General features: G+C 54.4%; 1 protein-coding gene across 1 annotated transcript; it reads left to right on the plus strand.

The window, feature by feature from the left end:
* Window positions 1-1,831: 1,831 nt before the first annotated feature.
* Window positions 1,832-15,755, plus strand: CYP17A1 (cytochrome P450 family 17 subfamily A member 1). The gene is made up of 8 exons (XM_048858167.2): window positions 1,832-2,192; window positions 4,847-4,985; window positions 6,189-6,418; window positions 7,112-7,198; window positions 8,431-8,643; window positions 9,323-9,492; window positions 9,610-9,713; window positions 10,806-15,755. Exons 1-8 carry the CDS (start codon window positions 1,884-1,886, stop codon window positions 11,072-11,074), a joined length of 1,521 nt encoding a protein of 506 aa, XP_048714124.2. The 5' UTR covers window positions 1,832-1,883; the 3' UTR covers window positions 11,075-15,755.
* The last annotated feature ends 417 nt before the right edge of the window (window positions 15,756-16,172 follow it).

Raw genomic sequence — 16,172 nt, forward strand, 5'->3', positions numbered from 1 at the left:
GAAGAGTCCTTTAAGGCCATTCCAAAAGAAGCCAGTTCCCTTATGAGTTGTTTCCTGTTTGATCGAAAAATAACTGCCTTTCTTTCTATACAGTGGAACTATGTAATGGTAGAGCCTTGGTATTTCAAAGCACCCCAGAGGCACTTGCTTTTCCTTCCCACTCACTGGAAAGCTGCACGGCTGGGTTCAGGTGAGACACCTGTGTCAGTTTAATATCCCTCAGTGACTCTCAGCTTAGCTATGCTTCCAGTTGGGTTTTCCGTCTCAGTCTGCGATCTCAGAGTATAACTGAGTTTTTCCCCTCCCACTCCCGCTCCCCGCATGCATCACCCTGTCTCCCACTTACACCTATGCAACCCTGTGGGAGCGTAGAAGGTTCAAAGAAGAGCCATGAGAATGATCAATTGATTGGAAGCCATGCCTAATAGTAACAAACTCACGGAGCTCAATCGGTTTAGCTGATGAAAGAGACTGTTAAGGGGTGACGATCACCGTTTGTAAATACCTATGTGGGGAACAGAAATTTGATATTAGAGGCTGCTTCAGTCTAGCAGACAAAACCATAACAAGAGCTAATGGCTAGAAGTTGAAAATGGACAGCCTTAGACTAGCATTAAAGGTGCACATTTTTAACAGGGAGGTAATTAAACACTGGAACAACTTACCCAGGGTTAGGGTGGATTCTCCATCACTAGCAAATGTTAAAAATCATAGTTGGCTGTTTTTCTAGAAGACCTGCTCTAGTTTAAACAGGAACGAATTCAGGGAAGTCCCATGGCCTCTGTTATCCAGGTCAGCAGGATGATCACTTGGGGAATGGACGCTGTTAATGTACCTGTTGTGGCTAGCCATAAAAGCTGTCCTTCTGTGCTATTTAGTTATCTTGGCTGTTCCCTATAGCCCCTATGCAGATACTTTGGCAATATAAAAACACAGCCGTGGTCCCTTCTCAGAGCTCTGATATTTGGCGTCCTCTTTAGCTCCTTCCTCCCAGAGTATGCAGTAAATCAGGCAAGAATTCCACAGGGGAGGATGGCTCTAAGAAGTGGGTTTTAAGGAGGGAGATCCAGTGGTGTTGGCTCCCTACTGATTCAGGGGGAAGACCACCCCTCTACTGGATTTCCAACACCACTTCCTGCAGCTCTTCCAGCAATGTGCTGCTGAACTAGCCCAAGGCTGCTTAGCTCATGAGAGCTGCCCAGATCCCTGCACAAGCAGGCTGGTCCCCATGGAGTTTATCTGCACTAAGGAAGGGCTCATGATTATTAAAGCACTGAATTAGGACTCTGAAGTCCTGGGTTCAAGTCCCACCTCTGACCAGTCTCTTACTCCTTGAATGGTCCCCATCTGTACAATGGGGTCAAAATCTTCCTTTGTCTAACTGGATTGTAAATGGTTAGGGGCCAGGATTGGCTCTCACCATGCAGCTGTACAGCACGTGCTCCAATGGGGCCACGATCTCACTTGGGGCCTCTAGCTGCTACCGTAATGCACATAACAATAAGAAAGTCTTGCCACGCATCCTGGCAAAGGTAACTCTTCCTAGGTTAGCTCTGACCCTATGAGGCACTGCTGATCCTCCCTGCCTGCCAAACCCACAACCCATGTTGATATTGCTGGGGGTTTGCTGGGATTTTTAGGAGCTTGCAAAGACCAGCTCAATTAGCCAAACTTACTAAAGACGGATTCTGCTCTCGCTGTGCTGGCAGCCGGGAGGCTGGCTGCGTTCCAGCCCAAGTGAGTGGTTATCTTCCAAGCTATTGATAACACAGCCCTCCGCAAGGCAACAGGCAACCCCAAGCCAAGGCAATGTCAGCGAAAGCCCTTATAAGGGACCGCGCCTCACTTGCTCCAGGGAGAGCCGACAGCCACAGCGAAGGACAATGGTCCCACTCTTGGGAGTGCTGCTCCTGATGCTGGCGCTCCTCTCCTTCTGGAGACTTGCAAAGGGGAAAGCAGAGCCCAGGCCCAGGTACCCCAGGAGCCTGCCTTCCCTGCCCATCATCGGGAGCCTGCTGCACCTGACCAATAACTGCCAGTTCCATCTCCTCTTACACAGCCTGCAGAAGAAATACGGCAGCCTCTACTCCCTGCAGATGGGCTCCCAGTACATGGTGGTGGTGAACCACTACCTGCATGCCAAGGAGGTGCTGCTGAAGAAGGGAAAGACCTTCGCTGGCCGGCCCCACACAGTAAGTAACCCACATGGCCCTGTCCCTCTAGCTGCCTGGGAGAGAAAGGAAGCAAAGCCTACAGAGTAGAGCACAGGGGTGGGAGACCTGGGTTCTAGTCCCAGCCAGCTTGGGGTCCTTGGGCAAGGCACTTCCCTGCTGTGCGCCTCAGTTTCCCCATCTCTAAAAGCAGGGGGATAATACCCCACCTTGCGGTGCTTTGAGGTCATTGAATGACAGGTGCTAAACACACTAGGGCAGTGGGTCAGACCCTTTCCACTATGGTGACCCCCACATTTCCCCTCCTTCCCATCTAGCCAGAAAGAAGGGGAGGGGTGATTGTGAGACCCATCCACCCCCTGACTCCCCAAGCTGTTCATAGCCCCCAGCTTGAGGTCCCACACAGGGGGGAACCATGCTCCTGTTAACCCTTGAGCTGCTGTGCAGGAACTAAAGCCTCTTTATTCATATGGGTGGCACCCTCATGACAAAGGTGGCTGGTTCTCGGGGTACCCAGGCTCGTGAGTCACCTGGTTACCCCCCAACCTCCAGCATACAGGAATCCTGCATGTGTTTAGCTGGAGGCCAGCTCCTAACACCACCAGCCTGTTAGCCAGCCAAGCACTCTCCTCTGGGCTAGGTCTTACTTTGATTTGCAGGGCAACAATAGGTGCACCCCACTCCCCACATCCCTTTGAAGTGTTGCCCTGGACTAGCCAGCCCCTGACACTGGCTACACTCAGAAATCCCAGGCTTGCTGTCCCTAAAGGCACAGTATATGCACCAGATGGTCAGATTCAGCCCCAAACCAGCGCTTGATTTAACACCACAGCCCCGAACTACATTTATAGTGAAAACACAACTAAGTTTGTTATCAGAGTTTAGAGCTTCAGGAGCTGGTGAGTAAGGAGCCTGGAAACAAAGAGGTATACGTAAAACAAAATGATACCATGCTTTCCAGAGACTAACTCACAGGTTCACCTCCTGCCTACAGCAGTTTCTCTCACCCCAAATTTTGACCGAGGCTGGTTCTGATCCAGTTTTCATGGGTATAAATGCACTGCCTGTTTACTTCCTAGGTGCAGGAGAAGGGGGTGTCCTCTTTGTCTTCTCCGTGCATCCCCAAAGTTCATTATCTGTCCTCAGAAGCAGTATCACCCCTCACCCCGGCCGTCGCTTGTTTTTTCTGTGTGCTCGTCCCTGTTGCGTTTGTGTCTCTCTGTTGACTTGGAATGTCGATCTGCACCCATTGTGTTAGCTTCCTATGCTTTATTTACACGCCGACAGAGAAACAGGGGAACAAACATCCTTTCTCTGACAGAAAACCTGTCTGGCCAACACTGTCTTGGTACAGACGTTAAAACGTATTTCCAGTCTCTGGGCTTAACGCCTCACGTAGTCTCTGTACATACATGTCACAAGGCCTCTGATGACCAGTGTGACCCCAGCTTTCCCTTTAGACCTCACCAAACATTCTTTGATGAACCAGAATATACAGCCCAGAATCCGGCTATGCCTGTAACCCCTTGTCAGCTGGCACTGAGAGGGTCTCTTGGGTCACAGTAGGGTTACTTCAGTATGTGACAGTAATGACCCCACCGTGGCAGCATCTCTACTCACAGCTGGCTCCTGAAGGCCACTCAGCTTTTCCCCTCCTTTGCTTTATTTATCCCCACAACATTAGAGTGACCCTGCTGACCCACACTGTGTGTCCCTGAGGAACCTCCTCCCCTGACCACATTCCCTTTCTGGTTTCAATGGGGGAGGGCACGCCACTTCTAGTCCCAAACTGTTGGGTGGTACTGGCATGCACTGTTAAAGTGGGGCTGCGTTCCATCCCAGAGGTGGCTGCATTTCAGTGCTGGGTTAAGTTGCTCTGGTACCTGCATAACATGCAAAGCGCTCGTAGATGCTCTGGGATGAAATGTGCTCTAGGGATGGTTTCACTGACTCTGTGTAGGGCTTTACAGAGCCCCAAAGGGCCAAACTTACCATTGGTCCAAGAGGTGTGCAAAAGGTGCAACTCTGCCAGCCCCAGTGGCGTTGCACCTGTATAGGGCCAGAAAGTGTGGGGTGGGAGGAGGAGGGCTCTGTGGAGGTGGAAGACTGCTCCCCCAACCCTAACCAATCAGACTAGAACTGCAGCCAAGTGGGCAGGGCAGGAAGACATGCTCCCACGCCACGCTGCTGCTCCATCAGCCTTGTAACTCCAGCTGCAGACAGGACAAAGCTCAGGCACCAAACCCCAGAGACCTGCAGGCCAGAGGCCAGGCTGGCCCATTTCCTCCCCTGTCGAATCCCAGCCGTGCTGTTCCTTAAACATCCAGAGGGGGCCTCCAGTGCCCAAGACAAGGTGCTCCTGTGTGCCATGCAGGTTACAGGCACTGTCCCCATTGTTCATCCCGCAGCGCCCTGGGCTTGGAGGCAGCCCCATGTGTCCGCCCTGGCCATGCAGAGCACTAGACCTTGGCTCAGCCGTTTGGGCCCGGGAGGAGCAGCTGCTTCAGGTCAGCTCCAATGCTCAGGGTGGCTGGGCCCGCAGGCAAGCAGAATGGGCTAAAGCAGGGTGCAGAAGAGGCAAGGTGACATCGCTGGCTCCCAGGCCAGGCTCCCCTCGCCCCGTCTCACAGTCCTGCCAGCAGAGGAGATTGCTATGTGCCTCTCTTTGCCCTCAGGTGACCACGGACATTCTGACCAGGAACGGCAAAGACATCGCCTTCGCCACCTACAGCCCACACTGGAAATTCCTGCGCAAGCAGGTGCATGCGTCACTCTCCATGTTTGGAAAAGGGACGCTGGCCCTGGAGAAAATCAGTAAGTGTCACTTCCCTGCCTCTGCATCAAGGGAGGCCGGCCAACTGCAGCAGAGGGGAAGGATGGGCTAGCGGGTAGGGTGAAGTGCTGGCAGCCAGGAGAAGTGGGTTATATTCCCTGCTCCGCCACAGATTCCTTGGGCAAGTCACAGTGGTGCTCTGAGACTCAGTTTCTCCCATCTGTTCACTGACCTACCCCTGGTCCACACCTGCTACATCCCTCCCCAATCCCCAGGCTTGTCTGGGGCCAATTGCCGTCAAACCCTAGGGGAAATCTGGGTGCTTCACATTTGCCTCCCTAAGCTAATTACATGGCAAAGGTCACCCCCCTGCACACCTCCTTGTCAATTCCAACCCACAGCTCCCCTGGCTGTCCCAGGCCCGGGTTCCCCACACACACAGTACTGCCAGAACCTCCCAATCTCGCCTTGCAGGCCCCGTGCTATCCCAGCCCTGGGCTCTGGATATCACAGCTCTGCTGACACGCCTTAATCACAACTAGGGTCCTGCGAAAAGCAAGATTTCACTGCCTGCGTGGAAATCGCAGCATTAGCCCCGTACTGTGGCTTTTCCAACAGCAGGGTGGTGGAAGTGGCCATCCACGTGTGCTGGTCTTGTGCTCAGTGGGGCTGGTAGCACGGCAGTGTCACGGCAGAGCAGCAGTTCGGAGGGGGTCAGCAGCTGGTTGTAGGCGAGGCACATAGCTAGTGGCACTGCTGCTTGGAAAACAAGCTACGAGCCACAGCGAGCATGAAATCAGCCCACATGGATGCCTGGTACTGCCTCCTCCCTGCAGGGAAATCACATCCGTCTGGGGAGGACTTGGTGGCTGCGCTTATTCCGGGAAAATCGATACTTTACCCGTGATGCTGCTGGGAAATTTTTAAAAATCATCCACGCGTTTTCCTGGGCCTGACTTATGAGCTGGGACACATCTTGCTTTTCCAGTCTCATCTTCCTTGCCTCCCGCACAGCCCCCCTGCCTTTCCAGTCATGGGATCCCCCCACAGCGCTGCCAGTACCCCTCGATCCTGACCCACAGCCCCCCTGCTATTCTAGCCCTGTGCACGACATGCCCCCCCTTTGTCCAGTTTGAGCTACCCTCACCCCAGTTGTGCTGACACACCCCAACTCAACGCACTCTCCCCACTTGCTAGGCCCCAGTGCTCACCAGATGCACCACCATCTCTCCCCTTCCTTCTAGTCTGTCGGGAAGCTGCCTCCTTGTGCGAGTCTCTCAGCAGTTTTCAGGACACCCTCCTGGACATGGCCCCGGAGCTCAACCGAGCTGTTACCAATGTGGTGTGCTCGCTGTGCTTCAACTCCTGCTACAGGCGAGGGGACCCCGAGTTTGAGGCCATGCTGCAGTATAATGAAGGCATCGTGAACACGGTGGGCCAAAAGAGCCTGGTGGACATCTTCCCCTGGCTGCAGGTGAGAGCTGGAGGGGGTGGTTGAAGAGGGGAGATGGTCAGTCGCTCTTAGTCCACCTCTAGTTTGCCCCTCCTCGCTCTTCACTGGCCAAAGTGGGCTGGCTGGGTCTCTCCTAGTAGCCCATAGAACCTCTCTCTGCTCAGCAACAGGGTGGCTGGAGCTGCGCCAGGCATGAATTCACTGAAGTCAGTGGGTGACTATAGAATTGTCACTACGTTCACTGGGAGGTCGGTAAAACGACATCCAGTGGCCAGTTGATGACCTTGGTACGTTGGTGGATTTGCACAAAACACAGAGCACACAAAACACCAGAACTTAACAAAAGCACCAGGCAAAGGTTGTCGTCTTGCTCCCTGAAGGACATTCCCCAGCTCACTGCTGCAGCAATGTGCTGGCTCTCAAACATCGCTAGACATTTGTAGTTGTTGCTACCTACCCTAGCCATTCAAAAGAAGAAGTGGGTGACTCTGGACCACAGCGTTTCGCTGCCCAAACAGGGCACCTGACACCAAGGGTCCTATGGACCCTGGTGGGCCACCTGCCCCCCTCTAGCTGGACCTGCTGGGAGACCCAGGGCTCTGGAGGAACAGGGCTAGTTTGGGAACCAGGGGGGACTTGCTCTGGATTGGGATACACACCTGCCACAGATGAAGTGGAGTGAATGGGTGTCACCGCTGGTCTTTCCTCCTGCAGGTTTTTCCCAACAAGGACCTGGCGTTGCTGAGGAGTTGCATCGAGGTCAGAGACCAGCTGCTGCAGAAGAAGTTCAAGGAACACAAGGTAGGTAGCTCAGTGTGGCCGCTCACAGGCTGCACAGACATGGGGCCAGGCCTGGGGAGGGGCTCAGACCTGGGACCCAGCCGCCGGGCAGGGGGATGTATTGCTACAATCTGCACCCCATGTTTCCAAATCATTGAGGCCCTGCCAGCCCCAGTGGGGAAGCAGCAGGGACCAGTGAGGGATCTGCACCCCACATTGCTGATCTGTCCCCAGGCAGCAGGATCCCCAGCTGACCAGCTGACCAGCATGACCCTGGGGATGGGAGTACACAGCACCTGCTGTGACAGGTGGGGCTGTATGAAGGGAGGGGTTTACAAGTGCTTCCCCACCCATTACAACCCCCACCTTGCTCTAAGGAAAAGAAACTTTTCCCACACCCTCAGTGCTTGGTGTACAGCGGGGAAGGGGTTACAGCATGGGATTGCGTGCCCCAGCCCTGCTAGCGCACCCCCATCCTGAACTCCAGTACCCTGCTGCTACCCCAGTTCTGGGCTCTCCACACTCAGCTCTACCACCACACCCCACTCTGGAGTGGGTAGAATAGAAACGTCCTGCAGCAGTGCAGATCTAGGTCCAATTCCCAGCTCTGCTGCTGACCCAGTGTGCAGCCTGTGCCAAGTCATGGACCCACCCCATGCCTCAGTTTCCCACCTGTAACATGAGCCTAATGATACTTTCCAGCCACATTGACAGGCCTAGTGAATAGGAGAGCTGGGTTCTGCCGCTGGCCTGCTGAGTGACCGTGGGCAGGTCATGTCCCCTCCCTGTGCCTCAGATTTCCCATCTGTAAAATGGGGCTAATAGTACTGCCCCCCTCCTTTGCAAAGCACTGTGAGACCTACTGGTGAGAGCGAGGTGTTACTATCCGGGATTAGTATTGTTACTCAGTCATTTCCCAGGCAGGGCCGAATGTTGCCCTTGTCCCCAGCCCCTGCTGGGCGGGGGAAAGGAGTGCTGGGGAGGTGGGAGGTTTAGCCACAGGTTGGGGGCAAAGAAGCTGCTCCTGTCCATCTTGAATGGCCACCTTCACATGGCTTGGAGTGTCAGGCCCACACCTCCTCATCCACTCCTGGTGGGGGTCCTTCTGGGTAGGGAGGGGACAGCCACCCCCTAGGTGGCTGTCCCCCCTAGTATGAACTGACGCTGAGGAGTAGAGGGGGGCCAGGAGGGGCCCGGCTGCTTAGCTCCCCTTGCGGCCACCTCTGACCCCTGCTGTCCTGCCCCCCTTGCAGAAAGCGCTGGGCAGTGACTCGGTCAATGACCTGATGGATGCCCTGCTCCGCGTCCAGCTCAACATGGAGAACAACAACAGTCAGCTGGCCCTGCCGCTGGAGCTGACAGACGACCATATCCTCATGACCGTGGCCGACATCTTCGGGGCGGGCGTTGAGACCACCAGCACCGTGCTCAAGTGGGCTGTGCTCTACCTGCTCCACTACCCGGAGGTGCGCGTGTCCCCCCTTCCGCCCCGCACCCACCCCCAAGCACAGAGCCTGCTGGAGAAGAGCGCTCAGATGTCCCTTTCTAGGGTGCTCCCTCCTCCAGGCCACTCCTGGAGTGGCCCCAGGGCTGGCTGTTGAACATGGAGGGCGGGATGAGCGTGTCCCCAGCGGCCTGGTCCACAGGCATTTCCTGTTTGTCCTAGACTAATAACCTCCTCTGGAATAGCTATCCCTTACCTGGCTTGGGCTAGGGTCCCCCTCAATGACGCCGGGGTCCCTGGAAATCCCGCTCAGACCCAGGCAAGCATTTAACAGCGGTTGTTTGGCCCACCAATCTTTCACATCTGTCCTGCTTGGAGGGGCCAAACAGGCGGTTTTGGGTCAATGTTGTGACAAAGCCCGGCCCCGCCGGGACCTATCGATTGGGGCTCTGCTGTGCACCAAGCTAGGGACAGAATTCAGACAGTCCTGACAGAGAATCTCCATTAGCTTTTGGCCTTACAGGGCCCGAGACACACAGTGAGGGGTCCTCATTCGATCCACTAGGGGATAGTAGTATACGTACCCTACCCAGGTCATTTAGTAGCTGGACCAAAGTGCCATGCTTTGCCATAGGGAGACCTGTAGCCCTTAGCAATCCCCGCCCTTGGCTAATGCTGGCCCGGCTGGGCTGTGCCCCCAGGTGCAGAGAAAGATCCGGGAGGAACTGGATCAGAAGATCGGCTTTGAGAGACACCCCCAGCTCAGCGACAGGCAGCAGCTACCCTACCTGGAGGCCACTATCAGCGAGGTCCTGCGCATCCGGCCTGTCTCCCCTCTACTGCTCCCACATGTGGCCCTTACGGACACCAGGTGAGACTTCTCTGGGCACATCCCAGCTCATGACCCAGCCCTGTCCCTCCTTTGACAGGGGGAGGAGGCGATGGCAGAGCGACACACTGAATTATTCTCTCTCCCACCACATTGCAGCATTGGGGAATACACCATCCGAAAGGGAGCCCAGGTCCTCGTCAACCTCTGGTCCCTTCACCACGACGAGAAGGAATGGGACAAGCCAGAGGAGTTTAACCCAGGTGGGTCCTTTTCTCTGGCCTTCCTGGCTGAAGCTTTGGGCTTAGTATCCGCACCTGCCCATCTCTGCCCCCCGGGCCGACGGGGTCATTGCTGAGCCAGGCTGGGTTGAGAGGGAAGTGCCAGATTTTGCCTCTCTGTTGCCTCCCAAACAAAGCTTGGAGCTGGCTGCGGCCCAGATCACTGGCGGAGAGAGCTGCGGCCAGGGGCTCATTCTAGCTTGGGGGGCTCCCTGGGCTAGGTGGTGCTGCCCTCCCTCAAGTCCCCAGTCCCCATCCTCCCAGATGGAGGACAGCGTGGGGCTGTGTGGAGCCTAGTGACGCTGCTCCTCAAGCATCCAGAAGGGGGCGCTGCTGAGCAATGGGACCCGCTTCCCTCTGGGCAGTGCTGGGCCCACAGGTGACCAGCTGCACTGGAGCCTCCTGCGTGCAGCACCAGTTTGGCCCAACTTGGATTAACCTTACGCAGGCTGGACTGTGCCAGGCTAGAGCTTCTTCCCAGGAGACAAGAGCGGTCAGGATCAGGGGGCACACAGGGGCTGGCAATAAATCAGAGAGGCTCCAAGTGCAGAGGCCTTGTCTCGCTCCTTCGAATGGAGCAAGGGAATCAGGACAGACCCAAGTGGGATGAGGAGTGTAGAAGACCGGGTCTAGGGTGCAGTGCTCACGCCTTCAGGTTGCTGCTACAAATTGGGCCTTGGCACCACAAGCTGGCACCATGGCACAGCCCTTTGGATGGACGTGTGAGATGAGTTTGGCAGGTCTCTGCCCTTATGAGAGGCACCAAGTGCACCGTGTAACTGGGCCAGGATACACCCTACACCTCTCCCTCCGGGCTGGGGCTGTGGGGGAAAGCCAGCACTTCCTAGTCCTATGCCAGCTTCAGCCTGGAGACCCTACTTCCCCCACACAAGTGGGGGTCTGCCCAGGCCCTTTGGCCAGTAGCTGAACATGAAGGAAGGGGGGAGAGCTGGCTTGATCCTGCTGTAGAACAGCTCCGTCCCCCAACCACAGTCCCAGGTACCCCACACATAAGGAAACATCTCACCAACGATGCTGTCCCACCCTTTAATGAGGCTGCTGCGCCCCCTGCAGGTCGCTTCTTGGATGAGGAGGGCAATCGGATCTACTCACCCTCGCCCAGTTACCTGCCCTTCGGAGCCGGGAGCCGGGTGTGCTTGGGCGAAGCCCTCGCTAAGATGGAGATCTTCCTCTTCCTGGCCTGGATCCTGCAGAGGTTCACCCTGGAGGTCCATCCGGGCCAGCCGCTGCCTGCGCTGGAGGGCAAGTTCGGCGTGGTGCTCCAAGTGCAGCAGTTCAAGGTGAAGGCCAGGCTGCGGGAAGCCTGGCGGGATGGCGTGTAGAGCTGCCCGCACCATGGACCCAGCCAGCCGCTCCAGGGACACCGCATGGGAGGCAGCTGCACTGGGCAGGTCTCTGTCCAACCCCAGGGATGTTTCTATCCCCTAGACCAGGGGTGGCCAACCTGGGGCTCTGGAGCCACATGCGGCTCTTCAGAAGTTAATCTGCGGCTCCTTGTACAGGCACCGACTCCGGGGCTCGAGCTACAGGCGCCAACTTTCCAGTGGGCCAGGGGGTTGCTCACTGCTCAACCCCTGGCTCTGCCACAGGCCCTACCCCCACTCCACCCCTTCCCTCCCCCTCCCCTGAGCCTGCCGTGCCCTCACTCCTCCCACCCCCAGCCTCCTGCACGCCATGAAACAGCTGATTGGGAGGTGCAGGGAGGGAGGGGGAGGCGCTGATCGGCAGGGCTGCTGGTGGGTGGGAGGCGCTGGGAGTGGGGGGGGGGGAAGGAGCTGATAGGGGGCTGCTGACGTAGTACGGTGGCTCTTTGGCAATGTCCACTGGTAAATCCTGGCTCCTTCTCAGGCTCAGGTTGGCCACCCCTGCCCTAGACGGATGAAAGGGGCGCCGGTTGGGTCATTATTTAGGCAGGGATGAGCCCAGTGGGTCAATGCCCCAAGGGAAACTGCTGCTGGTGCCAGGGTATCTGAGCCCCTGCAACACCATTCAAAAGCTGTACCTTGGCTGCATGGCCACGATACACTGTGCCGCTCCCTCCTCATTGCTCTGCCATGCCTGCGGGGGGCGGGGGGGAATATCAGTCCCTCGGGGGACAGGCAAGGTGCAGAGGGAGTGAGTTGGTGGAGGGGCTTAGGGGACTAGCAGAGGCAGGTTTCCTGTTCCACAGAAGCAGACGGGGAACGCCCCCCATAAAGGGGCCTCGCCCTCTGGAACCCAGCTCAGCCCCTCGGGGGGCTGAAGCTTATCACCCCAGCACAGCTCCAGCCCTGTGTGTGGTGGGGAGGGCCCCAGCAGCTTGGGAAGGTGCTGGGAGCCCCAGGCTGGGTTGCCAGCCCTGCTCAGATCCCCAGCCCAGAGCCTCAGTTACTGCAGCTTCACCGGCCGCCTTGGTCTCTGGCCCACACCCATTTCCAGAGAGGATCCGTCCTTCCCCCAGATCAGGTGACAAGGCTCAGGTGCCAGGTGAACAGGAGCAGGGCAGCCTGCGGCCCTGTCCCATTGGAGAGGAACCGCCACTTCAGGCAGGTGAAACAGAAGAGCGGGTGGAGCTGGCTGGGGCAGACCTGATTTTCTGACTGGCCAGGATTTTCAAAGGCGGGGTAGGCATGCAGTTAATGAGTACATTTGCTCTGTGGTTTATGGCAAGTGCAGCCCTGGATCCCTACACAGGAGCTGTCATGCAATCGAGAGGAAGCCTGGCCCAGTGGTTAGGGTGGCTAGCCTGAGACTTGAGAGACTAGCTTCAATTCCTGCATGAAATTCAGCAAGTCACTTAGTCTCCCTGTGGGTTCCTTCCCATCTGTACAATGAGTGTAACAGCACTGCCCTACTGCACAGGGGTCTTGTGAGAAGAAATACATTAGACTGGGACGGGGCTCAGATACAGTTGTAATGGAGGGCCAGATAAATCCTTTACATCTTTTCTACACATGGAGTTATTCTGGACTAGCAGTTCCACTTTGAGTTCACACCCAGCCTTAATCCAGAATAAGATTCATGTGTAGACAAGCCCTTAGACAGACAGTAGTGTAACTCACACGTATACTCTAGTGTAAACCGTTGGTCTGTGTATTACATGCTCTCTGCCTGATGTGCAGAGGATGGAGGTCTGTTACAGCTCCCACCTGCCCAGAACCCCCAGAGGAAGTCACTGGTTCAATCCCCAGTGTCAGCTGAGATCTTGCAGCCATCACACTAACAGACACACATTGCTTAAATTCAAAAGGTCCTATTAACCTCCTCCTCCTGGAAAAATTGGAAAGAATCCAACAAAGGGCAACAAAAATTATTAGGGGACTGGAACACATGAGTTATGAGGAGAGGCTGAGGAACTGGGGATGTTCAGTCTACGGAAGAGAAGAATGAGGGGGGATTTGATAGCTGCTTTCAACTACCTGAAAGGGGGTTCCAAAGAGGATGGATCTAGACTGTTCTCAGTGGTGACAGATGACAGAACAAGGAGTGATGGTCTCAAGTTGCAGTGGGGGAGATTTAGGTTGGATATTAGGAAAAACTTTTTCACGAGGAGGGTGGTAAAACACTGGAATGTGTTACCTAGGGAGGTGGTGGAATCTCCTTCCTTAGAAGTTTTTAAGGTCAGGCTTGACAAAGCCCTGGCTGGGATGATTTAATTGGGGATCGGTCCTGCTTTGAGCGGGGGGTTGGACTGGATGGCCTGCTGAGGTCCCTTCCAACCCTGATATTCTGTGATTCTTCCCCACACCTGGTTCAAAAATAGGCTGTAGGTTTGTGCCCCACACTGCTTCCCCTAGAGAGAAGCTGTAGGAGGAGAACTAGCTGCATGGGGTTTGAGCCATGTATTTTCACTAGCTACAGCTGCTTCAGAGCGATTGTACTGATGGCACAAAGCCTGAATGCATCCCTTAGCTAGTGAGAGACAATGTCATTCCCAAGCGGCCTTTGAGACAAAATTTCATCCAAAGTGCCCCTGCCTTCTCTGAGCTGGGCCACCCCAAAGGATCAGGACTCTGGAAATCCAAGTGCAGGGATTTTCACCAGTGCAGGGCAAGTTCAGCCTGGGAATGGCTCCTCTTTTTCTCTTTTCATCTGATAGAAACATGAGGGCAGCTACAGCCGCGGTGCTTTGGAAAGCTAATGCAGCCCATCAAAAAGGCAGCTGCGACCCTGGGGGCGGGTCAGTCGAGCTAGAGAAGCGTCAATGCCACTGAACAAGGCACTGAGGAGGCCTCATCTGGAATACTGGGTGCAACTCCAGAGAGATGAATTCAGAGTGGCACAGGTGCAGGAAAGGCCTCCGAGGATGGTCAGGGGAACGGAGAGCCTGTCGTGTAAGAGGGGACGAAGAGAGCCTAGGAAAACAAAGGCTGAGCAGGGCTCTGGCAGCTCGCTATAAATACAGCAGGGGAATGGGGTAAACGCCGGGGAGGGAGAAGAGCTAGTGCCATTAACGGACAATGCTGGCAAGAAACAAACGGGGATAAAGTGGCCATGAACAAATTCAGACTGGAAATTAGTGGAAGGTTTCTACCCAGCAGAGTGTGGGAGGGTCTGGAGCAGCCTCCCACCAGGGAACAAACCCCCTAAGCCAGCTTTAAGTGTATGTGCTGGGGTTAGCTAGCAGGAGACTGACCTAGGAGGTCCCTTCCAGTCCTAGCCCCTGTGATGTTTGAGGGAGGGGAGCTGATCCCAGGCTGCACCTGTGACAGCTAACACCACGTGGCTCTTCCAAAGAGCCCTCAGACCCCTCTCGCTCACTCCATGGCACTGTAGTAACTGAGCACCTCACAATCCTCCATTGTTTGTTCTCACAGTCACTCTTATCCCCATTTTACAGATGGGGAAACCAAGACACAGGGAGACTGAGGCAGAGCAGAGAATATAACCCACTTCTCCTTAGTCCCAGGCTAGGGCTCTAACCACTAGGCCAGCCTTCCACTTTCCTACAGCTTGTGCTCCTGTCCCCTTGTGGCCATAAAAGGTTCACAAAAATAGCTCTGCTGTCCTGAGCAGATTCCAACATGGGTAACCACATTCTGTCTCTCAGTTTGTCCTGCTATCCTAATTAGCCATGTAAGGTTGTCGTGTGCTGGTAGACATCCACCATATTCCACCCAAAGGTTGGCACTGTCAGTTGTAGGAACATGACTTTGGTCCACATTATTTATATTACAGTAGCACCCAGCAGCTCCAGCTGGGATCAGGGCCACTTTGAGCTCTTAGACACTGTACAGACAGTCCTGAAGTTCTCACACTGGCAGCATTAGCCCCAATTTACATATGCGTAACTAAGGCACTGGGAGATTAAGTGACTTGCCCAAGAACCCACTGGAAGTGTGTGGCAGAGCTGGGAATCAAAGCCATCTCTGCCCATTCCCAGGCAAGAGTTTTAGCCACAAGACCATCCTTGCCCCCTGTAAAGTGCGTTGCTATATAAATAAAGGGTATTATCACCTATCTGCTGGTGCCTTTTAACATTTACCCTGCAGCGAGCTGGCATTTTCACTCTCTGTGGTTTTATGATCCACAGCTATTCAGCAATCTGGTTGGATTACAGCATGTCCTCAGTGATCGGGATAACCTTTTAATAGAGTAAAGAGTCTGTGTTTGCTCCCGCCGTAAAAAACAGTCTGTACAAGAGGGAGCCGTGCAATTAGATTTTTCCCCCCCATTACTTGAGCTCTTAATATTTAACTAAATAGCAACAAGGCAACATCTTAGAACTAGAAAAAAACAAACAAACCAGCAACAGCAGAGGGTGCATAGAAAGAGATAAATTCTTCCCCTGTATTCAAAAACAGGAGCTGATATGAAATAAATAACAAACCCACACAGATTCTCCCCCTACTCTCATATAACTTTTTATAGACATTGGCAGATTTTAAAATAATGTTTATTCGGATCCCTCAGTATGTGTGTTACTGACACAGTGTTACCCCAATGAAACCAGAATGATTTTGTTAGCACTGGCAACAGGGGAACTTTCACTTTAAAAAAAATAAAATCATGTTTTAAGTTCTGTTTAATTTGTGTTCTTAAGAAAAGGTCTGGACAAATTTCTGTTGACGATGAGATTTTATAACACACACACATCTCTGCCCATCAAGTGACATGGCGTTAATGGTACTGAACTCCTTGGTGAAGCCCTTTAAGATCTGCAAAGCACTGTATAATAACTAGGGATTATTATTATTAATCTGGAAAGATGCCCTTTTGAGAACATCTTCTCTGTATCAGAAGTGGCCAGGGTTGTCAAAGCCACTTCAGTCTGTGAATCTGATCCTGCACAGTGCTTCACATGAGCAGGATCTGTGCATCTGCAGGGGAATCGCTGCAGGAGTGGGGCTGGCGGGAACTTCAACGCCTCTGAAAAACCAAGCCCTCACTTTCTTTGCTTCCTAGAATCCCTGTGTATCTTCTGTCTCCTCCTCAACAGTC

The sequence above is a fragment of the Caretta caretta genome, chromosome 7, assembly GCF_965140235.1.
Source record: "Caretta caretta isolate rCarCar2 chromosome 7, rCarCar1.hap1, whole genome shotgun sequence".
Lineage (NCBI taxonomy): Eukaryota > Metazoa > Chordata > Testudines > Cheloniidae > Caretta > Caretta caretta.